Source organism: Crotalus tigris, unplaced genomic scaffold, assembly GCF_016545835.1.
Source record: "Crotalus tigris isolate CLP2741 ecotype Arizona unplaced genomic scaffold, ASM1654583v1 scf7180000017765.3138416, whole genome shotgun sequence".
NCBI lineage: Eukaryota > Metazoa > Chordata > Lepidosauria > Squamata > Viperidae > Crotalus > Crotalus tigris.
The window spans coordinates 1,773,956-1,800,509 of NW_024096620.1; the positions used below are offsets into that span (position 1 = coordinate 1,773,956).

General features: G+C 38.8%; 1 protein-coding gene across 9 annotated transcripts in view; it reads right to left on the minus strand.

Annotated features, from left to right (window-relative positions):
* DYNC1I1 (dynein cytoplasmic 1 intermediate chain 1) overlaps positions 1 to 26,029 on the minus strand; it is a 252,049-nt gene extending 226,020 nt beyond the window's left edge. For 3 of the 9 annotated variants that reach the window (XR_005556459.1, XM_039341466.1, XM_039341462.1), the window contains exons 1-4: positions 25,837 to 26,029; positions 11,783 to 11,919; positions 8,957 to 9,071; positions 5,871 to 5,961 (exon numbers count right to left, since the gene is read on the minus strand). Coding sequence is in view for 8 of the 9 variants with exons in the window: in XM_039341466.1 (XP_039197400.1) it covers positions 5,871 to 5,961; positions 8,957 to 9,071; positions 11,783 to 11,911 (335 nt within the window). In the remaining variant the exon portion in view is untranslated. The remainder of the gene's footprint in view (positions 1 to 5,870; positions 5,962 to 8,956; positions 9,072 to 11,782; positions 11,920 to 25,836) is intronic. The other 6 variants (XM_039341469.1, XM_039341465.1, XM_039341467.1 and 3 more) reach the window with 3 other exon arrangements.
* Between the last annotated feature and the right edge of the window lie 525 nt (positions 26,030 to 26,554).

The following is a 26,554-nucleotide window of genomic DNA, read 5'->3' on the forward strand; positions in this document are numbered from 1 at the left end:
ATAAATGAACCGTATGTATTTCTAAAGCTATAGTAATTACTTGAAAAATATTAATTTGCAATATCATTCCAATAGTCATCACATTTGTTTTCAAGTAGCAACCAGAAAATCACTAAACTGTCACTGTAAGGCAATGATTTAACTGAAGAAATACTGATTAAGTTTTTTTGATATGATAACTTTAAAGCAATGTAAAGAAGACATGATGAGATGGCAAAATAATTAATTAAAATAATTTCAGGGCTCAAATTCAAAGCATGAAATATATCTTCATCATTTAAGGCATCAGAAACATTAATCCCCATTAAGAAAATTAAAGCATCTCAGAAAGAGATGAGCAACTGAAATGTAGAAACTTTGTTGTGGCATTCAAGTTATAAGGAGAATATCATATATTTTCATACTCATGCATACAAATTACTTCTTTTAAAAAAAACTTTGATATGTGTAATAAATTTACAAATTAGGAATAAAACGTAAAACATTTGAAAATAATGCAAATTTGCAAAAGTGGATTTTGCCAACAATTAGCTGCTGTTAACTGCCAAGCAAATGTATATTCCTTTTAGGTTCTGGCTTCCAGAACCTTGCTAAAACATCCATGTGGCTTTCTGTTATTCCATGTAGCATTTTTCATGCATATTTCTCTATGGGTATACAATAGAAAGAGTAAATTATATCACTGATTTCCTTGGGACTAGTAGATGTCTCCACCTCTAAAAGAAAAGCAGTCTAATTAAGGATTTCATGACTAGATTAATAAGTATGGTAGCCACTAATTAGAATAGCTGCAACATATTACATTAATTAATACTAGTCAGAACTAAAATTTTGGTTGGTAAGGCACCCTAGATATCACCTTAGGGAACAGGAAAACCCTTCCTCTCTGAACTACTCTGTAGCATAACAAACTTGCTAATGAGAAGAACAGCACAGAGAATGGAATTCCACCCTTCCTTGAGGAATGAGAGTATCAGCATATTTAATGATGCCACAAACTCCAAATGCAAAATGACTCATTAAGCTGAGGTCTCTGGCTTCTATAAACAGCAGACTTCCAAAACTAATTCCCTTTCTTAGGGCAAAGATACAGAGAAGTAGAATCTAATCTTATTTAGCCAAGTATAAATTGAGACAACTTTAACTGCTAAAAATATACATTGCAGAGTTCTATCTGATATCTGATGTGCTCTTACTGGGAGTACTATGGGGTTTTAAACTACAGGTAGTCCTTAACCTACGACCACAACTGAACCCAAAATTTATGTTGCTAAGTGAGACTGTTGTTAAAGGAGTTTTATAACCTTTCTTGCCACCATTGTTAATCACTGTAGTTGTTAACTTGGTAACATGGTTGGTAAATGAATTTGGTTTCCCCATCGACTTTGTTTGCCAGAAGATGATCCCATGATCCCAGGATACTGCAATTGTCATAAATATGATTCAGTCGCCAAGTGCCTGAATTTTGATCAGGTGACCATGAGGGTGCTGCAACAGTCGTGTGAACAACAATCATAGGTCACTTTTTTCATGAGGTTGTAACTCTGAACAGTCACTAAACAAATTGGCATGTCAAGGACTACCTGTAAGTGAAAACTGTGGGTAACACACATTTAATGCTGTAAAATGGGGGGAGGGGAGGGATGTTAATCTTTCAGATGGATAATACCCATAGTTAAACTTTCAGAAGAACCACAGAGATTTTCCTGGAAACAAATCAAAATAGTAATTATTATTACTGATTCAATGATACTGTCTGATTGTTTTTAATTACTAGAAGTAGTTTTATTTTTACAGTTGTTCTGCCTTAAGAAGTACTTTTATTTATTTTGAATCTAGGGAACATGATGAAAAGTACAGAATACTGATTATGAAAAATATCTAAACAGCAGAAGAAATTGAAATCTTGACTGCCATTTGACTTTTTACTCAGAAATAGAAAATAGCTTACTTTAAATTTTATATCTTTGAATTTCATTATCTAAGTTTGCAAACTGAAATAATACCAACCCTGCCTATATGTCTGTCTCTTTTGTGAAGAAAGTTCTACAAGTGTTCTAAAACTGAAATAAAAAATGCATATCAAGTATATATTAATTAAATCAAAGGTTATAAAAACAAAAGATCATTTTCTATTAGAGATAATTTGTATCTAGGTTGCCCAAAAAGAATGCCTCAGAAGCACACTAGCCTCATGATATACATTTCCAACCCTATATAAGAGAGAAAAAAAACGAGCAAAACCACAACTGTCATACCCATATTGTCATTAAAGGTTGTGTTGCATTGAATTGGTCAGGTGAAAACTTGACTTTCAAACAGACCACAGTGAATAAAAGTTTAGGAAATCCAAAGTTAGATGGAAAATGTACAAGTGTCTTTTCATTGTAATGCAAGTCCATTTACAACCAGATCCTCCTTACAAGTAATATCAGCTAACAGCCTTGATATTCCTACACTGTCTAACGTTATCATTCTATCCCTGTTCCTTTCATTGCCTCCCACATCACAAGCCCAGCACCCTGGCATTCAATATGGAGACCAAGTGGTCTCCCACTCTTGCCTGCAAACCTGCCAGTTTATCTGAGGTGGCTTTCATTTGTCTAATCACAGAGAGGATAATGACATGTTAATTTCTGCTACCACTTCTGATTTATCAAATAGCTTAATGACATTCTAGGGCAGAAGTGGAAAAAATTGTTTTGGACAGCACCACCCTAAAGAAACAACTTATAGGGATCAATGGCAAAATGTTCTCTGTCAGGAATGGGAACTTAATGGCAATGTTATTTATACTTTATGGAAAGCCATAGCCCTCAAAATAATGCCGAAGATCTGATGGAAGACCACAGAACATTCTGATATAGCCTAAAAGGTATCTTGAGAAACACCTTGTAGAAAGGGGATGTGGGCAGTGAATTCATAATGTCACTGGAATTTGCACAAGAAAATTTCAGTCCAGTTTTGAGAATAATTCAAAATAGTACAAGAGGCTTAAGGCATCCATTTTTTTATCTTAAAAATTCCATATCTACTAAACTTCTCTATTAAGAAAAATAAGAGGATAATGCCAGTTTATACCTTAAGATAAGCCATAACCCACAACACTATGACAAAAACTTAAGCTGCTCAAGACATGCTGTTAGGCTCATAGGACTTCCCAATACACAACATGTGGATTATGGTTGCCCATCCCTATCATAGAGAAATAACTAGATGTTAGCCCCTAAAAAGGTGAACAAGATCTACATGCAGAGTCAGACTGCATTATGCAAACCACAACAAGTGCTCAAAAGTATTGTTGCTTTTCTTCAGGTATTTGCTATATTAAAGACAAAATAGCAGAACTAATTTTTTATACAAGCCTTTTAAAGAAAATTTGATTACCTGCCAATGTGTTACATTGTAGACCCTACATTTATTTATTTATTTATTTATTTCTAAAATTTATATGCTGCCCAATCCCAAGGGACTCAGGGCGGCGTACAAAATTAAAACAATAATATGACAATAAAACAATAAAATAAATACATTCATACAGCGTGTCCAATCATATCCCGCCCCCCCCCCGGGACATCAGCCCCAGGCCTGCCGGAACAGGATAGTTTTAATGGCTTTCTTAAAGGTCGGCAAGGTGGGAGTAGTTCGAACCTCGGGGGGAAGTTGATTCCACCAGGTTGGAGCCACCACAGAAAAGGCCCTTCTCCGAGGGCCCACCAGCCGACATTGTCTGGCCGATGGGACCTGAAGGAGGCCCAATCTGTGGGACCTCACCGGTCTCTGGGAACTGTGTAGCAGTATGCGGTCCTGTAAATAACCTGGCCCTATGCCATGAAGGGCTTTAAAGGTGATAACCAACACCTTGAATTGCATCCAGAGACCCACAGGAAGCCAGTGCAGCTTGCGGAGGATAGGTGACACGTGGGCGTACCCTGGCGCGCTCACAATCGCTCTCGCGGCTGCATTCTGAACTAACTGCAGCCTCCGAACACTCTTAAAGGGTAGCCCCATGTAGAGCGCATTACAGTAATCCAGTCTTGAGGTGACAAGGGCATGAGTGACCGTGAGTAAAGCCTCCCGGTCCAAATAAGGCCGCAACTGGTGCACCAGGGGAACCTGGGCAAAGGTCCCCCTGGCCACAGCCGATAGATGTTGTTCCAAATTTAGCTGTGAGTCCAGGAAGACACCCAAGTTGCATTCCTGCACTGAGGGAGGTAAATTTACCCCCCCCCCAGCACTAATGATGGACCATCCAGTTGACCTTTGGGAGGCAAGACCCAGAGCCACTCGGTCTTGTCAGGGTTGAGTCTAAGCCTGTTCACCCCCATCCAGACCTCACATCTTCCAGGCACCGGCACATCACGTCGACTGCTTCACTGAAAGGACACCGGGTGGAGATATACAATTGGGTATCATCCGCGTACTGATGATACCTCACCCCGTGTTGCATTGATTGGACAGCTATTCTTAAGAGTATATCTCTAAAAAGCACTGTTTTTTTTAATAACTCTTCAAAAGAAGACCATCCTCTGAATGGTTATGAGCCAGATTTGAGTGGCCTTTTCAGCAGCATGACCTATAACATTAACCTGCTGGCTTTTCAGGAAGAAGAGCAATATGAAAATAAAATTAACCATCACTATCATGCATGTTTCCGTAAACAAAAAATCTGCCCCAAAATTTATCTGAAAAGAAGATAATCAGTGAAAGTTATGCTTAAAAAGTAATTCTAAAGTTATGTTTCAAAAGGTTTAGTACTGGGGAAATTTATTGCATCCTAGGAATCTCATGTCAAAGAATAAAAGCAGGACAATTTTTATTTTAAAATTAATAATTAAAAGGCAATGTATTAACAGCTATATCAGTTAAAAGATGCATGCATACAAAGGACATCTGTGTTAGAAAACACAGTGAATGAGTGCTACTACTTTTTATTCCATATTTTTCTTAAAACTGTTAAAACACAACGGATGAGAATATTGTTCTTCTAAAACCAAGAAGCATTCACACATCATGCTAAGCCACAATATGGTTTGCTTGGTTTTGGCTTAGTATGTTGTATAAATCCATGCAATGGTGGCTTTTTCAACAATCATAATTAAATAGCCAGCAGTCTTCATGCCCCAAGTCAGTATCAAAATAAAGATCTTCAATGAAAGGAAACTCCTCTGATAATCCTTCTAACACAGGATTTTTTTCTCTGCAACATGGATATCCCAAGTGGAGGAGGGAAGGCAAGACGGGGAACAAGTGATGAAATGTTTACTGTGACATGTCATAAAAATGCAGCTTATAAGTTGTCATTGACTTATGACCGGTTGCTTAGTGATTATTTGAAATTGTAACAAACCTTTCCCCCAGTTCCAAATTTCCAACTGCACCCATGGGATCATGTGGCTGCATTTTGAGTGCTTGGCAACTGGCCTGCATGTATGATTTTTTTGCAGGGTCCTAAGGTCACATGACAATTTAGTCGAAAATGGGAATTTACTTCCAGTTTTTGCAAAATGTTCCACAGTGAATAATGGGTTCCTTTTAACAACTGCAACATTCCTTAAACAATTGCAGTGTTCATTTAATGACCACCACAAAAAAGGTCATAAAAATGGGTCTGGTCAGATGACTCATTTTACAACCATCACAACTTATTACCATAATGGATAAGCTCCATTAAAGTCCTACGTCAAGAACCATCTTATAGACTTGCATCGTGATAATAACAACCGCGAGTTATCATTCTGATATAATTTAATTTTGCTGCCTATGCTGTCTAAAACAGAGTATTCAGTCTTACACTACAGACATATATTTCCATAAAAAAATATCCTCAAGGGAAGTAAACAGCACATACAGTGAGCATTTCATCTTACCTTCCTATAGGTCCTAAGTCTCCCGAATCTTGACTTCCAGCTTCACTGGGGGTGCTCACTGATTTCGGAGAGGGAGACATAGGGGTTGGGACTAAATAATGAAAATAACAGGTATCCCATGTTAAAACATGCAATGATTGCATTGATGTAGAGCACCGTCAAGAAAATTATAAACCGGGATCCAAATTAAAAAATGATTCCACATGCAGGAAGATTTTAAATGGTGAAAACAGGAGGACAAAGGAAAGAAATTAGTCAGTTCTAAATAAATTTTAGGGAGGTTTAAACTGGCCCATGTACTGTGTTAATATCAGCACCCATTTTTTTATATTAAAAAATTAAAAGTCAAGGTTGACTCCAAGTAGAACTGATTTTTCAACATGGGTAGGAAGTTAGAATTTTTTTTAATAATTTTGTTTTACCAAAGTTAGGGCTTAAATGTTTTTGTTGTTAAATGTTACCTAAAAATAAAATTATAATGGACAATTCTGAGCAAAAAACTAAAAAAAAAGCCTTGCAATTTTGAAATCTTGAAATCGTGAAAACAAGAATAAGTATAATTAAGAAAGAAAAGATATTTTGGACATTTATTTGAATATTTGCAAAACAGAATGACTTCCTGGGTTTTTACAATCACTAATATTTATTAGTGTAATAGTCCATAATTTTCTGCTCAAATTGGTTGTTTACAATAAATAATTCCAGCAGATGTGAATTCATAGTGAAGTTTTTTTTTCTTTTTCTTTTAAGCCTCCTTGAACATCTTTCGCATTTTTCTGCCAGCATAATAAAAATATTACTCTTTATGCTTTACAAAAATCTCAGATTTCCTGGGAAAAAACTAAGGGGATTACAGAGGGACTACTAGAGCTTCATGATGTTATAATTCCCATTTCTGGCTTGTGAAGTTAGTGTGGACAAGTAGTCATCCCCTCCCCACATCCCTTCCCCATACCTCCAAGTCAGCCCAGCAGATGTTCTAAAATGCAATCAGCATTTATTAAAGTTCTCTTGCTTGACTCTGTAACTAACCAATTTCTTTTAAATTATATATATATAATTATATATGTACATTTTTTTATTTGAATTTGATAGTTTGCTTGGCAAGAATACACAAGTAGTTTTCTTCCAGGATGGTGTGATGTTGGCTTTGTTTCTTGATTCTCAATCTAATTTAAGCTTTTGAATTTGCTGATGATCTCCCATCTCAGAATCAATCAGATTCATAACTATTTCATAACTGCCAAGGTCAGTTAGATGCTGCCACCTGCTGTGGATGATCAACATGAATATAAATCAGTATTTGAATAGAATTATAAACTTAACTATTTTTAAGAACTTGAATTAGAATTCCAAAACTAATCTAATTGGGAAGGAAGCAACTGACCAGGTTTTCCCTGGTGTACAATATTAAACATCTTGCTCATAGGATTGTTTTCCATGATTTAGTTCAATAAATCTCTAGGCTGAAAGGTAGGGAACTTTTTTATTTCAATATGTAAATTAAAGATGAACTACCACATTTAATTTGGCAGTGAAGGATTAAAATCAAGACAAAAAAGGCCAATTAGAGCTAATCTTCACACAGTTACAGTCAAAAATATAACTTTTGACAATGGCTATTTCAACTTTGTGTTTAAATGTATACAGGTAGTCCTTGACTTACAACCATTCAAAGTTATAACAACTCCTTCAAAAAGAAGGTACTTACAGCCCCATTTTGAAGTTCCAATGGGTGTCCTCCAGTCACATGACTGCATTTTGGATGTTTGCAACCAGATCACATTTACAGCTGTTTGCAGCACCTAGCAGTCACATGACTCAAATTTATGACATTTTTTGACGGAAACCAGTGTTTACTTTTGGCAAAAAAACCCGCCCATTATTTAAAATGAGTTTGCTCAATGATTGCCATGTTCACTTAATGAACACAGCAAAACAAGGTCTAAAATCGTATAGTCATATAGTAATCCACTTAACGACCAGCATGACTTACAATCTTAATTCAGGTTCAATTATGGTTATAAGCTGAGGACTATCTGTATTTTCTCTGATTTAACTCATTTTGCTAAACCATTCACATATGCTGGCAGAGACACCAATGAAGCAGCCTGGCCACAGTTTGAATTCCAAAATCTTACACATATTCCCACCATGAGTTGTTATCAGAATAAGCTGGGGGAAATATACCAAAGGAATTGACTTGTAATGAAAACAGATTGTGAAGGGATAATGAAAATGGGTCATTATCCACCAATTCTGCTTCTTGGTGCTAGCTATTAACCATGCTAGTAGAAGATGAGTTCTGATTTGCAAAAATCACATCAAGGAAGTGATGGCTTTAAAACAGTATTTCTCAAGCTTGGCAACTTTAAGGTGTGGGGACTTCAGAGTGCCCCACATAGCATGGCGTATTCTGAGAGCTGAAGTCCATATATCTTAAAGTTGCAGCATTTGAGATACACTGCTTTAAAGCCTGTGGAAGGATCAAGACTTTTTTTAGATTGTGCCCAGTGATTTCCAAGGGGCAAAATGATAAAACCAATGTTGCAGCATCATAACACAACCCTATTCATTTCTGTTTGGGCACTGGATGTTGCAGGCACACACAAAAATGGCACAGCTTGTGGCACACTGCTACAGCACTGTTTCTATCTTCCTAAAGAACAGTCAAAAATGAAGAGGGGAAAATACTGAACAAAAATCCAAGTGAACCAACTAATAAAGTTGTTTTTATTTTATTATTTATGTATGTACATTTTTATTATTGGGTGCAATAAGTAAATCTATCTTGAAAGTGGCAACTATTATAAATAACTCAAAACCTAGACCAAGAAGGATGGAACACAAGCTATTAATGGTGTAGCTGTGGCATATGAATGATAACTATGCTGGCATACAAAACTGACATTCAGCAAAGAAGGGAATGAGAATTGCTATCAACTAGCCATACAATCATGTATTACATGATGTATAATCCACATATATCTCATCACAGACACACCAAGACAATAAAAGCAAAGCATGCACTGATAATGCATGAATGTTACAGAAACTGAAAAATATTAATGGATTTACTAGAGTACCTAGAGGAGGTTCTGGGGAAATCCCAATGCTTTGCAGTAAAGCTTCAGTTTCTCTTCTCTTGCGATCCAAATCAGAATCTTCCGGGGGTGGTTCCTTCTTCTGCTGAGAATCCGCCTGAATTAACAATAATGAAGAATTATGCAGAGAATTCAAATAAGTAGAATGATTCACAGACATGCAGCAGCTTCTCTCCCAGGACAGGTAGCAGGTTAAGTGGTGGGGCTTTCAACAAAACTGCAGAGTAAGCAAAAAAGATGCTCATCCTAATTTCTACCTCAGTAACAATATATTGTTTTTAAAGGAAAAATAAGGCACTTTAATTGCATGTGTGCACTTAATGCACTGCAAAGAGAACAACCATTTCTAAATTAATATCTTTTAATTTCCCATAAAACACATATTTTATATATGAGTACCTTCAGTTTCTTTAAACTCTCAGAAGTAAATTTGGCCCCTTTTCCCCAACTTTCAATTGGCCTCTGAAAAAGTAAAAATCTGGTGGACAATCTTGGCTAGTTTGCTCTGCCAACAAGTCTTTTTATTGCTGTTTTAACATAATCACACAATTCCAAAGCCAACAGAATACCAAATCAGGTACCAAATCAGTCTAGATTTTATGTGTATTTTAAGATGGTAATTTTAATCTTTTGCACTGCTATTGCTGTTGTGTAGCTAGAAAAAAATGAGATTAGTATTTTCCTAAGTAAGAAATATCTGTTGCATGTCAGAAACCGTTCAACCGTGTGTTGGAGCTCTGGCCAAATCTAGATCAGTTCTGCATGCAACACATGGAGCAGAAATAGTTTTGGATGTTTCTCCGCCCAGACTTTAACAGCATAGCAAGTGGGCAGGTGGTGTAGTATCTTCTAGATCATCCAATCATTGTGTGCCTATTATGCATTAATTAAATCAAGCTTTGTATCACTTGCAACAATCATGTTGGGTGAGACTAGAAGGTTCTTTAAATGATGAAACAGTCATTGCCTTATCATACAAACATCGTGTATGATGTCTGTGTTAATGTATGAAAGAGACAACCACGTACATGGATGTGTAATCTTGGGATTTTTATCTGCTGGTAAAATGCTTACATACTCAGAAGCATCCTGATTTAACGTCCCACCTAAGACTCTCATAAAATTCACACTGTAATAAAACATCCACCATTTCGGGATCAGTACCATAACAGATACAAAGTCTATGAGAGATAAGCATTTTTTGAAATCTACCGCATTGCTTAGGTCAGTGGTTCTCAACCTTTCTAATGCTGTGACCCCATAATACAGTTCCCCATGTTGTGGTGACTCCCAAGTGGGTGTGGCCACCAATAAGAGGGAGTAGGACAGCTAGGGAAAAGGGAAAAAAATGGCAGACAGCATGGTTTGGCGACCCCCGTGAAATGGTCGTTCGACCCCAAATGGGGTCCCGACCCACAGGTTGAGAACCACTGGCTTAGGTGATAACAATACATTTAATCGGGCTTTTGAAAAGGCTAGTCTGTATTTTAAGTTATTCAAATATTTAGGGAACTGTAAAATATGTATATAATTAATTCCATTAAGATACCCAAATGATAACAGGTATTTTATACTGCAGCTATTGTTGACAAAAGGAGAAATACCAACATTTAATGCTTTCCCGAGTTTGTCTGAAAATGGATTTCACTGTCAGTTCTCATCTCTATTTTGCACTGTGATTGAATTAAAAAGAGAGGAGCATAAATTCCTTAATTAAAAATTCCCATGCACATTCTCAAGGATATACCAAATAATATATCAAATTAAAAGAACAAGCCAGTATCCTAAAGTCAGGAGGCCAACAATGCAACAGTAATTATCATTTATTTTGCTGAAGAACAGTAAATGCAAATTTGCTACCTTAGCAACCAAACTAGCCAGCAATAAAATGAGAGAGGGAGACACAGACTGCAACTGAATTTTTAAATATGCTTTGGATAGATAAACAGACAGACAGACAGACAGATAGATAGATGATGGTTGGATGGATGGATGGACAGATAGATAAATTATGTTTTCACAAATAAACAATTCAATTTCAAGCCACAACTATTTTGAAATCTATCAACAGCATTTTGCATTTATACACCAATTACAAACAATGCCAGCCTTATTTCCCTGTTTAATCAGGCCCCCAAAAGCAAGATAAAGAAGCTAGACACTTCTGAATTATAGGTCTGCAAACTGTGATTCAAAATATTAAGTAATGAAAGAAAAACCAATAGGCCCTCAACCAAATTAAAACTGGCCATTGTTAGGCTTCATACTAGGTATGGTGATATATCTAAACTCTTAACCTTACTTAGAGGAGAAGTTCACAGAAAGCCACAACTAAGATCACTTGTTTCAGACAGGTAAGATAGAAGCCAGATATATACAGAAGTCCATTTTATTTCAGATCACCAATATCATGCCCTATAAGGGCCAAGCCTTTTGGTCTCACCTTTTCAAGCAAACAGAAATGTGGTTATATTCTTCCCATCTTGAAAATGGGAACATTTAACATTTGCATAATCATTTTGTCTAGCTTGAATCCTGTTTTGCCAGCTTCAACCCCTTACACTGGCTCTCTCGTGGCAATTCTCAGCAAGAAATCTACATACTTTGGGGATGGATACAAGTTATGGACTAAAAAGGAAATAAATATGCTTATTAAAGTTCAGAGAATTACAAGACGAGGAACACAAAATATAAGATGGATAGAGAGCATCAAAGATTGACATTGTACCGGATTGTATTTCTTTTCTATTTGCTGTTATGAAAAAATATAAATTCAAAAGAGGCATAAATAAAAAGTAGGAACAATACCTTAACAGACATCACACACACCTCTTTCTTTTTCCTTTCTTCTTCTTTCCGTTTCTTTTCCTCTCTTATTTGAGCCAATCTCTGTTTTTTACGTTCCAGTTCTGCTTTTAAGTCACTCTTGTCTGACATGATGATTACTGGTTAGGAAGTAAAAAGAGAAGATATCAGTGTTGGGAACCAAGAAAAAAATAATATTTTTTTAACCTCCATTTACCTCCAGTCAAATATTGATTGGCATCTAGAGTGAGAAAGGAGGAAAGAGTTTTGATGCGATCGAAAGAATTCCTTGATAATAGCCTGATTATATTGGGAAAAGGTAAGCAAATATACAATAGAGTAAATACATTATCAAAACACTTGATTTTAAAGGACAATTTGATATTTTTTTCTGCAGCTCATATTTAAATACTGCTCAGCCCCTATAAAACTAAAAACAATTTGCTTTCACAGCTATGATAGGGGTGTACAACTTTTCTTAGGTCGAGGAATACCATGGCTCGGCCAGTGATTTACAAAAGGATTGCAAGAACGTCATCTAGGAACTTAGGAGATTGAATTGCAGTCTTTGGTGTCCCCAAAACTGCTCAGTCCTATCTTTACAAATACAATTTACTTACCTTCTATTTAATCCAGTTTCTGAAACTGGTCAATATTGGCTCCCAATGGTTGTTATTATTATTCATAGTACTATTAATTAATTCATTCATTAAATTATTTTCACATAATAAATGGTAGGAAATAAAAAAATTGAAACATCATAAAGGGGACAGTGATTATAGCATCCGCTGTTGCTTTCCAATGAATCATTTGCACAACTGCAAAATTCACAGACAAGTATAATCTGAAGAACAACCAACCTCCAATTTGCACATTAATCTCAGAAGAACAATTTAGATTGGCCTGAATATAAATGTGAGTACAACTTTCATCAATCATCTTTTTATGAACTAATTGAAGCTAGCTTCTGAAATATAATCCTTCTCAATACACATTACTTTCTCTTGATTGATTGGTGAATTGACTGATTATGAGCCGATGACTCACTGTCGACTCAGAGTGATTACATTTTCTCCACACTCCTCCAATCACATATGGTTTAACTGTGACTATATAGACAAGCAGCATTACTTTAGCTACGAAGAATTGTGTTTCTGACTAACTTCTTTTTTTCCCTCAACCTGTAACTTAATTCCCACTCCGATTATGTCCTGAGTTTAAAAAACAATCCGATTAGCCTTAGATGTGATTTCTATAATGTCACAATCACTCTTAATGGAGGGGAAAAAACAAGATTAAGGACAGGGAAAGGCTAAAGAGAAATAATAGTTTCAGGATTATAACACATAACAGCATTATTATTGATTTATGTTCAGCAAAGCTGAGCAAAGATTCCATCAGAGGCACACAGAGCCCAAGGAAACCATCAGTTATGCTTACTTTTACACTCTGCAGCATTATTCAAATACATCAACAGAGCTTTGAAGCAAACAATGCACATGCTGCCAAAGGCTATTATCTACAAGTCCAAGAGGAATTTAGTAAAGAATTCTAATTTCTAGAATTTGGTGAGTTTGGTCAAACAGATCCAAAAAGTACAGTAATAATGGAGGATCTCTTTTTCCCTCTTATGACCCTGGGTATTTTTACACTAGCTTTTACTGTGCAATTGTCATGCCTTATTCACGGGACCCAAAGCACCCAAAAGTAGGATAAAAATCAGTAGGTAGAAGCTTTACAGTGAGAGAACCAAATCTAAAATGAGGAATTTCCTGACTGTAAGAGCTCTTAAGCAACGGAGCAGTCTGCCTACGGAAGTGGTGGTTACTCCATCACAGAAAGTTTTCAAGAATTAGATAACTATTTGTACAGAAAATCTGAGGATTCCTGTATTGGGCAGGGGGCTGGACTAAAAGACCAGCAAGATCCCCTCTATGAAACTATGATTTTATTGGCTGCCCAGACAATGCTATATAAGTAGTCAACTTACAACAGTTCCTTTAGTGACCGCTCAAAGTTACAGTGGCACTGAGAAAAGTGACTTATGACTGTTTTTCATATTTACTAGTATTGAAGCATCCCCATGGTCACATGATCAAAATTCAGATGCTTGGCAACTGGTTCATATTTACAATGGTTGCAGTGTCCTGCACTCACCTTTTGTGACCTTCTGACAAGCAAAGTCAGTGGAGAATCTAGATTCACTTAACAACCTTGTTACTAATTTAACTGCAGTGATTCACTTAACAACTGTGCCCAAAAATGTCATAAAATGGGCAAAACTCACTTAACAAATATCTCACTTAATAGCAGACTTATGTGGTCATAAGTCAAGGACTACTTGTATGCTACTTATAACTCTTTCATGTTTTTCTATTATCTACAAACAAGCAAATCTACGTATCTACTAATACGAGAAGAAAAAAGAGAAGTCACACATATATCACTTTTTCTTTTCCCGTTACTACTATATATACATTGTGGTGGTCTCCCATGGAGAATGAGACACGCACGCAGGTATCTCGGGATGGGAGCCCAGAGCTGACTCCAACACCCTATTTTATTGTTACTATAGTTTTTACATCACACAGCGTAATCAAAAGACGTATATAGGGATGGTTACAATGTATCACATAACAGATACTTTCCAGATGCAAGGCTATGCAGGTGGGTAATGATTCATGCATCCTGCTTCCCTTGTTCTTATCAGACCCTGTCCAAATGGCTGATGAATGTGTTCCGTGTCTAGAGCAGTCCGCTTGTTATCTCAAGGACTTTGTGGGAGCATGTCTATGGGCATATTTATGCAATTAATTCCACATCTCCTCGTTTTGTGTTTTTTTAATGTTACTCATTTCCAGTTCCAGAAGGCATCTTGATTCACTGATTAAGGCATCCTTCCTAGTGGAGGGCGTAACATTTTTGCACATTTGCAGGAGGGAGGGAATACATTGAATGCAACAACATAGCAATACAATTAATATCAAAATGGTTACTATAATAGAAATCAAAGATCGTAGCCAGGATCCATCCGGTAGCCAGGACCAAAGGGCACCCCAGATATCCACGGTGCCTGATCCATCGCTGCGTAAGGGATTATTTTGGATCATAAATTCCATTTTCCTTGCTGTAGCAGAAATATTAGGTTGAAAATCATGTATATACATACAACAATGAGAATGAATTAAAGCACATACACCGCCTTTTGCTGCTAAAATAATATCTAAAGCATACCGATTTCGCAAAACTACTTCCCTTATTTCCCCCATTTCTTGATTAATCATTTTAATGCTGTTGATTGTTTCATTAAACATATGAACAGTCCAATTGTTAAGCAAATGAAGGTCCCTATAGTTCATGGCAACTCCTAGATTGGGTAGAATCCCTCTGCTGATTTGAGTCTCTAAACTACCACCCAATGTTAGGGGTGGATCCGAGGAACCAGTATCACGTTTGTTCCGCAGGCGTCCATCAGGGAGATGAGGCAAGGCATATACAGCAGGGGTCAAAAGGCCCAGTGTACAGGTGCCTTTCCAATCCTTAGGCACCTGGCGATAGGCTCTACGGCCACATAGTAGCCACATATCGGGTAACTCATAATAACCCTGGTGAGACTCATTAGCAAATGTTATTATGGATTCCATGTCAAGGCAAGCCATGTAGGTACTGACGTTTGTCCATTGATTGCTTCGATAAGTGTTGTTTATCTTAGTAAGGTTGCTTTTGATGGATTTGCATTTCTTTGCTGAATTCCATATAATAACTTGTTGACAATTACTATAATTTCCCAAATAAGTGGCAGTACGGAATAGTCCTGTGCTATAAAAACAAAATCTGGCAGGTTCCATTATACGAGCGCCCACAGCATATGTCATATTCAATGTCTCTGTAGTTATGTTCCACAGCTGCTTCCATCCTGTTTCATTGAACGGGATGGCATGGAAAATAAGGCCACCACGACTGTCACCAGGAATCTGCATGCAAATCCAACAGTTCGTGACGTTAAGTGTAAGAGCAGTGCGCCTAGCATCCCGTACAAAAGCATTAAAGGCCCACAGTCCCTGATCCTCATATGCCTGGCTGAGGTGGTGTACGTTGAGCCATATAAGGACGAACACAATGAGCTGGAGTCCAAATGATCTTGCCATGGTCGTCTATTGCAGCATAGCCTCGACCCCAGGTAATGAGGGAGGCAGGCCCTTTCCAGGTGGGATCAGGCAAACGTCGATAGTATACCTGGGGGCGTGAAGAATCTGTGGGAGAAGCAGAAAAATGCCTGCTTGCGGCGGTTGAGCCAGGGGTGCCAGAAACATTCAAAAAGTTTAAGGTAAAAAGTACAAGATTAAGAGTGTTTTGTATCCCAGGCAAGCCGGGGGTATTTTCCCCTTTCTTTTTTGCATGCATGTCTAGAGCCCTTTTTACGGTCTGATTGGCTCGTTCCACGATCGCTTGACCAGTGGAGTTATATGGAATGCCAAATTTATGAACAATAGACCAGCGAGAGCAAAACTGTGCAAAGGAGGTGCTGGTATAAGCAGGAGGGTTGTCCGTTTTAATTTCTTTTGGGTTGCCCAGGGTAGAAAAGGTACGTATACAATGATTAATAACATGTTTAGCAGACTCACCCCTTTGAGGGGTGGCCATAATAAAACATGAATAGGTGTCAATGGAAACATGCAAATATTTCCAGGGGGCAAATGGCAAATATTGCATAACATCCATTTGCCAAAGTTGACAGCTCTGCGTCCCTCTTGGGTTGACCCCTTGAGGAACAGAGTGTGCTTGGAGGCTGCAGGTGGGACATTGTTGTATGATAGCCGCAGCCTCCGTAGCCGTTAAAGAAAATTGTTTCATTAAAGCCTTCTTATTTTGATGAAAATATGAATGGCTGTCCCATGGGGTTATGGGAGATAAAACAAGGACAGAGACGTCCTGGTGAGTCGAGGCGGCCGATGAGGCAGCATCCGCCTTGGCATTGCCTTCAGAGATAATACCAGGGAAAGGTTGGTGACTTCTAATATGAACAGGAAAAAAACAAGTAGAGCGGGAATGAAGAAGGGATTGGAGTGTGAGAAATAGACTGAGGAGGGAGTCATCCAATGAGGGTGACACGTTTGAGTCAGATAAAGAGGTGAGAACTTTATATACATAAAGACTATCTAAAATAAGATTAAAAGGTTCAGAAGAAAAAGTTTGTAAAGCCAATATTGTAGCGGCAAGTTCAGCACGCTGAGCAGAAGTTTGAGGAGGAGTAATTTTTGTGTGGCATTGTTCACCCTCCTTCCATACACATGAACTATAAGTCTTGCTGCCATCAACATACAGGGTGACAGTGTTAGGAATGGGAGAGGAGGAAATGGGAGAATGCAGAGAAATTGAAACATTATTAAGGAGTTGGAAGCGAGGGTCAGAGGGAATATGACAGGAAACAGATCCTGCCCAGTCAGCAAGAGAAAGTTGCAATACATCTGAAGAGGCAAATAAAGGTTCCCATATAGTAAGAGACATGGGGACATATAAAAAAACAATATCAAATCCAATTAAACATTTTGCTCGAAAACGGCCCTTCGTAATTAAAAGAGCAAACATATATGGCAGTGGATTGATAGATTTGCGAGGGGTATTGGGGAGGTGAATCCATTCAACAATGGAGACCCTCCCCTTTTGATGTTGGAGAAGGGCAGCTGTAGGAATAGAGGGAGTATTAAATATGGCCAAAGACAAAGGCTCATTGGGAATGGCTCGGTCCACCCAGCGGGTGGAGAGGGCACTATTAATTAAGGCAAAAACATGTTTTTGAGTGGGGTTAAGAACAACAACAGAGGAGGGGGAAGTGTGGCCTCGCAAAGCCAAAAACAAGGGTGCCAATTGGGCAGTGGTGAGTGCAAGAAATGGGCGTACAAAATTTATGGTGCCCAAGATTTGTTGTAAAGCAACTAAAGTGAGAGGAGAAGGAAGGTGGATGGCAGGGAGCACCAGAACAGAATGAGAGGCTAGGACTTTGTGTCCCAGATATAAAAAGGGAGATTGGGTCTGAACTTTTTCCGGGGCGACAATAAAGCCATAAGAAGCTAAAAGCTGAATGAGTTGGGGAAGGACAGTTTGTACTGTGCCAGGAGGACCCGGTGCAGCTAGGAGAATGTCATCCATATAGTGATAAAGCAAAAAGTTAGGATAGGATTTGCGAAAAGGCAACAAGGCAGCGTCCACAAAAGCTTGACATATGGTGGGGCTGTTAAGCATGCCTTGGGGAAGAACAGTCCATTGATAGCGAGGAGTAGGTCGGGACATGTTAGTTTGAGGCAAAGAAAAGGAAGAAAGTTGTTTGTCATCAGGGTGTAGAGGAATGGTAAAAAAACAGTCTTTTAAATCAATAATTGCCAAATCATAGTCTTTGGGGATCATATTTGGGTTGGGCATTCCGCACTGAAGCGGACCCATGGGTTTAATTATTATATTAATGAGGCGTAAATCATGAATAATTCTCCAGTTGCCTGATTTTTTCTTGACTACAAATATTGGGGTGTTATAAGGACTGGGAGTTGATTCCAAATGGCCAGATTGTATTTGCTGATATACCAGTTTCTGCAATGCTTCCTGTTTTTCTAAAGTGAGTGGCCATTGGTCTACCCACACGGGGATGTCAGAAAGGAGCATAAGCTTCATGGGTGAAGGAGGCATTATTAGTCTTCCAGAGTTAACTTCGCATTAAATTGAGAGAGTAAGTCTCTGCCCCATAAATTTGTGTGAAAAGGGAGGATGACAGGTTTAAATTTAGCAGAAATGCCTTTTGTGATTCGTTGTGCAGTAGGCCAATTTTTACTGGAGCTTGCTTGTTGAAGTCCTCCCACTCCCCTGACTGCCGGTGAGGATTCGAGGGGCCAGTTAGAGGGCCATTCAGCTGTTCTTATGACTGAGACATCCGCACCAGAGTCTACAAGACCAGACAAGAGAATGCCATTGATTAAAAAAAGCATCACCAGTTTTTGGGGAGTAATTTGCTTTGTTAGTGCCAATAAATCAGAGGAAGAATTCCCAGAGTGAGGTGCATACGCAGCCTCTGGAATAGATGGTGCTGCACGTGGTAATAAAACCAAGCGTGCCACCATATCCCCCCGGTTCATTGTGACAGGGAGATTGGTATAAAATTGGACTTTTAGGGTGTCTCTATACGTGGGATCTATCATACCTGGAAACACAAACACTCCTTGTTCCCGAGCAACAGGTGTGGGAAGGATTATTTCCTCCGTTTCCGGAGGCAAGGGTCCAGAATAAAGGGTTTCAGCAACCGTGAGTAGGTTAGGAAAAGTAACAGAAAGATCAGAAGCCAATTTTAAATCAATGCCAGAAAAATATTGCGAAGCAGAAGAAGGAGTAAAGTCTGAAAAGGATGCAGCCTTTGGAGAGGGGTTAGCTGCAGACCCCTCTGTTAGTTTCCCTGATTGGACTGAGAGGAACGGCACTGATTGGCCCAATGAAAACCCTTTTTACATTTTGGGCACACAGTTTTGGGCTTGGCTCCGGGGATGGCAGCGGGTCGAGCCGCGCCGCCTCCTGGGGCTCTGCATTGCTTTTTAAAATGACCAGGTTTTCCACAATTGAAACAAGTGCCTTGGGGTTGATTCCCCTTTTGGATTGCGGCTGCAAGAGTGTCTATTTGAAAAGCATTGGTTCCCACAATGCGGCAGGCTTTAAGAAAGTCCGCTAGGGTGGCTGTGGGACTGGAAACAAGTGGTTTAAGAATGGACTGGCAGTCCGCATTTGCATGTTCATAAGCCAATTTTATGAGGATTTCATTTGCTGTATCTCTGTTTGAAATTTGACGCTCAATGGCAACTTGCAGGCGATTCACAAAGTCTGCATAAGATTCAGTCGCAGTTTGGCGAATGGCAGAAAAAGATTGAATCGGGGTGCCAGACTCATCAACACGAGCCATGGCAGAAAGAACACAAGTATTAATGATCGGAAATGCAAAGGGGATGAAAGTTTGAGCCTGAGCATTAAGGGCAGCAAAATTGCCTTCCCTGAAGAGTTGTTCTGCTGTCCATTGTGAACCTGGGTGATTAGCTCTGTTTTGTGCCTCTCTTTTATATTCAGATTCAAAAACTACGTATTGTGTTCCGTTAAGAAGCATGCGGAACAGATCTTTCCAATCTTGAGGCAACATTCGATATGCACTAGCAACTGAGTGTATCAGTCCTCTAGTATAGGGACTGGTTATGCCATAATCTTTTGTAGCCTTTTCAATTCTCGGATCATAGCCAGGGGAAGTGCTTCTCAATCAACCACTATGCCTGCTGCGGTCTGTTGATAAGTAACAGGGAACAACTCTGTCTCGGATAATTCAGAAATACTCAAATCACCATTGTTCAAAGCCTTTTGAAAAGCACCACGGATGATTCCGGGCCGGGAGACAGGCGGCAAGGTGGCAGGAACAGGAAAGGCTGTTTGTTGTTTATCAGGATCCATAGAATTTGCAGGGGCAGAAGGAAGGTTAAAACCGGCTCCAGGTGGCAAGGGAGTGGCCAACATAACAGACGGACTTTTGTACGGTGAGGGTCTAATAAAGGCTGATGAGGCAAGTCAGCATGGGTTTGAATCAGGGTATAGGCAATTTTCCAAAGGCACAAAATCTCTGGGGGGGGGCTCTCGGAGACTGATGGAGGATGGCACCGATTTTCCTCCATGTATCTACTTTTAAAGATCCAGACTCCAGATAGGATGAGCAGTTAGCCCATATGTAAGCAAGCAATTTAACAGCCTCAGATTTAGAAAGGTGACGGGTTAATTTCTGTTCCTGATCAGTAAGATATTTTTCCCTGCCAAGTAGCCTCAGCTCTTCCACATGCTGCTTTTGAGCGTGAGACATCCCCCCCCCATACTTACAAAGAGGAGTCAGTTGCCAGAACTTCGTTGGGTGCATCAAGCCTATTCCAGGCGATAAGTAAAGGGTCGGCAGGGACGTATCCCTCAGTGGATCACGTCGGGGTCACCAGATGTGGTGGTCTCCCATGGAGAATGAGACACGCACGCAGGTATCTCAGGATGGGAGCCCAGAGCTGACTCCAACACCCTATTTTATTGTTACTATAGTTTTTACATCACACAGCGTAATCAAAAGACGTATATAGGGGTGGTTACAATGTATCACATAACAGACACTTTCCAGATGCAAGGCTATGCAGGTGGGTAATGATTCATGCATCCTGCTTCCCTTGTTCTTATCAGACCCTGTCCAAATGGCTGATGAATGTGTTCCGTGTCTAGAGCAGCCCGTTTGTTATCTCAAGGACTTTGTGGGAGCATGTCTATGGGCATATTTATGCAATTAATTCCACAATACATTTTATTGTTATACGTCTCTTTCCCCCAAAGGATACACAGTCATCTCTAAATGATCTAATTCAGGGGTCCCCAAACACTTAATGAGCCGTGAGCTGTTCAAAACGGGCCACCCAAAATGGAGGGCAAGCATGCATGCACATCCCTCCCCTTGTGCATGTACACACATTCCAATTGAGGGAGTGGTGGGCAAGCATGCCCACAACTCACATAAATGGAGCTGTGTGTACACCTTCACTTGCGGACCACTCACGTGAAACCACCTCCTCTCCGCCCTCCGCAATAGTCCACTAAACTGGAAAGGTTGGGGAACTCTAATTCATATGTCGTTAATTTAGATGTTACATTTTAATTGTTGTGCTTTCATAAGTTATGGTTTTTTATGAAATCTAAATGATAGCCATACAGTGGGACTTGTTTGGAAGACATATAAATGACATAAAATAAAATACAACAATTCTTCTTGAAGATAAGTTGGATATGTTTTCTGATCTTTAAGTGATCAGAGAAGTACTCAGTTCTTTGGTTTTTAAGGATTCTAGGACTGTGTTGCAGACAGAAGAAAAACAATCACTCCAGAGTTATATTGTAAAAAAATAGGGTCTTGTCTCATTCAAGCTAGCCTTTTCCCTGGGATTAGGGTAAAGGAGATTGGGTTCTTTTGTTTTTTGAGTTTATAACACAGTTCTGTACGTTACCCATCTCAGATGGGGAAACTCTCCATCAGTTTTTGGCAAGTGTCATAGGAGGAAGCTCTAGAGAGCACATAAAAAGAATATGAAGTCTATAAGGACTCTTGAGGTCTCAGCTTTCACTCATCTCTTATAAAAGAGTACACACTGAAGCTAAAATAAAACATCACAGTACAGATTTGTCCCCTATGCATATTGCTGGGATTGGGTATGTCTAGTTTAATGAAGAGAAGGACTAGGGATGACATGATAGCAGTGTTCCAATATCTCAGGGGTTGCCACAAAGCAGAGGGAGTCAAGCTATTCTCCAAAGCACCTGAGGGCAGAACAGCCAGCAATGGATGGAAACTAACCAAAGAGAGAAGCAAGTAGAACTAAGAAGAAATTTCCTGACAATTAGAACAATTAATCCGTGAAACAACCTGCCTCCAGAAGATGTGAATGCTCCAACACTAGAAGTTTTTAAAAAGAGATTGGACAACCATTTGTCTGAAATGGTATAGGGTTTCTTGCCTGAGCAGGGGGGTTGGACTAGATGACCTCCAAGGTCCCTTCCAACTCTGTTATTTTATTGTATTACTAGCTGTACCCAGCCACGCATTGCTGTGGCTCAGTCTGGTTAAATGGAAAAGAAAGAAAAGAGAAAGCGCATGTTTGTAATATGTTTAATTTCACAATGCTTGTGGATATACAATATTTTTTGTTGTTCCATTGTCTGTGCAGATATAGAGATTTTCTGAAATCGTAGCGTGTGTTGCTTTTATGTCCAACAGATGGCGCTGTTTTAAAAAAAAGCATGCTTTTACCTGCTACAGGTATGACATCTATATAATGTTCATATATAAAAACACGTGTGTATTCGAATGCAACGTTGTGTCAAAATTTCAAAGCAATCAGTGAAGAACTTTCAGAGATTTAAGATTTTGAACAAATGAACATTTACATTTTTATTTATATACATTGTATATAATTAACTTTCCACAAAAATCATTCTGGCTGATAGGGCACGGATGGGACCATTTTGACTATCTATGTAACACTCTTTTACTTGAGTAACTAAGCTATAAAGAATAACAACCAAAAATCAAACCTCAATACTAGATTATTGCAATCCTTTTTTACTCCTGTTGGATTTTTCTGATCCAACAGCTAGTTTTTTCATGTAGATACCCAAAAGAAGATGCCAAAAATTAGCTGGCCTGGAATGCACATAAACAAACTTCCTATGCACAATTATCCAGACACTGCATTTTTTTCCCCTCATTAGTAAAGTCATCTTCTCCATATACAAAAAGGGGAAGAGAATAACAGAAGCATTCTCCCCCAAGCAAAATGACACTACACTTTAAAAAAGGATTAGGGATATCAGCCAATTAAAAGAATATATAATTTTATAATATGTTATAATGTTTCTAAAATTTTAGATAAAGTAGTATTAAAATTTCAATCCTTTCAAAGTTTATTTTCTTCCACGAAGAATAATTAGTGAACTACACTTAGCATCCTTTCATTGACAGACTTTGTTATAGAGATAGAAAGATGGGATGGCAATCTTTTTGCAACCTGGGGGATATGTAACTGATTTTATATTTCTTTAAAATCCCCTCCCCCGTCTGTTATTTATACATAATTTGGCAAATCTAACTGATCTTTGCTGTGATGGCCTACATATATTATTTTATGCCGTCCCAACGTAGCAGAATTAAATAAGTCTGCCTCATCACTAAAAGTGTATCTTATTAATGAAGGCATAGAGAAAGATCCTGCTAAGGTTAACGTTAAGAGGAAAAGGTCTCTCCTTTTTTATAGACATTTCTAAAACTCTATTTTTTATTAAACATGAGCTAGAGACTCTGATGGTTAGAATCCCAGATCTTCTGGAAAGTGCTAGATCCAGGCTGATTTATGCAATGTAGAAAAAAATGGGCAGACATAGTATATTCAACTGGGAGGTAGCTTGAGATATTGTTTAGTAGGCTTTGACACCCTAATATTTGCACAGAAAAATCAAGTTGTCAAAAACGTATCTCGTTACTTTTTTGAAGAATTGTTAAGTTTTTAATATTGGAAGGAATCCTAAAAATCACCTTCTGCCTTGTTGCAGGCAGCTTGCAAGTACAACATCTCTAATAGATAGTTGTTGCTTTAATACTTTGAGAATGAAAAACAAATTTGTCTCTATGGCACCAGCTTTACTTTCACAGTTTTTAATCCTTGTTCCAATATTTAACTGAAATCTAGCTGACCAGTCTCAACCATTATTTCTAGCCTTATTTCATGCAGCAACAGAAAATGATCTGCTGAATTCTCCACAATGACCAGTCTTCCCTTAAACTGCATCACAAAATATTCAAAAAAAAACATAAGGAATCAGGGAACCTCACTAGATGACATTCCAAAGTACCAAAGGTACTTAAAATCCCCACCATTTGCTCTAAATTTTAAAAGGTGCCATAATGAACAAGTCAAATAATTATGAAGCTTAAATTCACATAACATGCATTATTCAATATTTTAAGAGATATTTCATAGGAAACCTATTAACATATTTTATTTAGTCTACTTAGCTCGTATATCAATTAGTACAAATGTGTACCACTTACTTAGAAGTAAGTAGTACTGAAGTAAATATGAATTTCTTGTTCTACTTTATACAGCAAAAAGCTATGAAAGCTGCTGAATGTTTTGTTATTTTAATAGCGATTTACATCTTAATTAATATTTTCTCAGTTGATATTCTACCAATAGGTTGATACTTAAATTCCCACAATCCTACTAAGGGAGCTTTGACTATGCTCAGTGGAACTATGACAGATGAGGACCAGGACGATCAATAATAGAAGGTCCCTTTTAATCCATTTGGAGTTAAACCTCTTATAAAAACCATACCAATTTATTACAAATTATCTTCTATGCACAAAAGGGAATAGTTGGGATCCTATATCTGCAAGAAGCAAAGCTTATATAGGTCAAGACCTTAGGAACATCTTGCCTCTGGAAATGTGCCTAGCACCTTCCTCTGTGATCTTCTATAAGATAGAAAAGACATCATTTAAAAAAATGAAAGGCAATTGGAGGCCGGTTGCTATGGAATATTTGGGTGACAGGGAGGCCATATTTATTTCTTGTTTGTTGTTAAACTACCAGGTGTTGTCAATGCTAGGCAATCCAGAAACACTTGCAAAATATGCAAATAAAGATTAGAATCCCAAAAAATATAATTGGTATCTTTTGATTACTCGATAGGTTAGCCTTTTCTATATTTGGGTTAATCTCTTTCCTATCAGATTAAACCAAATCATCCTCTAAATTAAAAAACGATGTTTCTCAATCTTAGCAACTTTAAAATGTGCATACTTCAACTCCTGATCAGGGAATTATGGAAGTTGAAGTCCGCACATCTTAATATTGCAAGATTGGGAAGAACTGCTCTAAAGAGTAGTATTTTATTTCCTTCTACCACCAAGTACCGATTGTGAATGAATGAGCCTCCACTTTAGGAAGCTGAAATGGAAACTGGTTTAAAGCATTATCAAATCTGACCAAACCATCATGTGCACAATTTCGGAGCTCCTGCACCAGCTTCAGATACTAGCCTAAGGAATGTCCGTATCATTCTCTCCGGGAAGACACTTCCACTTCAGAGAAAGACTTTTAATGCCAATGTATTTCATATTTTGTAACCAGTTCCAATTCTCCTCCTCCGGGGAGGGGGAGAGAGCGCGCGTAATAAATACATTCAAAAAATTCACGAGCCACCATCTCCTTGCCAGCTGAAGCTCTTAAAACCATCTTGGAGTCCAGACTTACAGTCATGAACCGTATTTAGATTAACTGCGGAATATACCTTCCCTCTCGGTCGCTATCTAGGCAGATCCACCCCGAAAAACGATTCAGCCGCAGCATCTTTTTCCGGGCTTGTAGGGCAGAGAAAAGGGAGGGGTAAGGAAGGGAGGTAGGAAGGAAGAGCAGGACATCACCCACAGAGAGCCAAATTCAACCCGGTGGCAGGGCTGGCATTACCTTGCGCAAGGATTTATCCTAGGCTGTCTTGCTGCTTTAGGCAGCTTCTAGAGAGCGAGCAGGGGGAGACTGCGGGCTAGGTGGTACCAGTTGTTACCGCTGGGAAGATGCTCGGTTGGCTTCTCTTTGCCACCGATAGCAGAAATTCTGGTAGCTGCTGCTGCTGCGACGATCGCCTCTTCTAGAAATGTGCTGTCTCACGCCCGCCAGACTCCGCCCCGCCGCGGCTGCTTCCCTCCCACCTCGGTTGAGGCTCAGACGACATTGCCCTTCTCCCAGGACCTTAACGATTCTAGGTCAGAGAAGCCTAAACTAACGCATTCTGCAGCTATCCATAGGGAAAGGGGCCGCCAGCCTTGGTCTATGGGCAACTGTTTATCAGTTGTGAGAGGGGGAAAAAAACAGGTCATCAACTATAGATTAAAAGGAATCTACTGTTCTATATTTTACATGAAGGATATGATTCTGAATGTACATACCTAATACTATCCTTAACTATAGATTTGACCAGCGGTGGGATTCAGCCAGTTCGCATCACTTCAGCAGAACTGGTAGCTAATTTTTTGTTGCCCAGGCCCAAAATGGACTTCCAGAAGCAGCATCCACACAGAGAACTGGTTGTTCATATATTTGAATCCCACCACTGTATTTGACTGAGTAACAGGATGTCTAGATAGAGTGATGAAGACAACTATATTATGTAGCCAAGATTCAGATT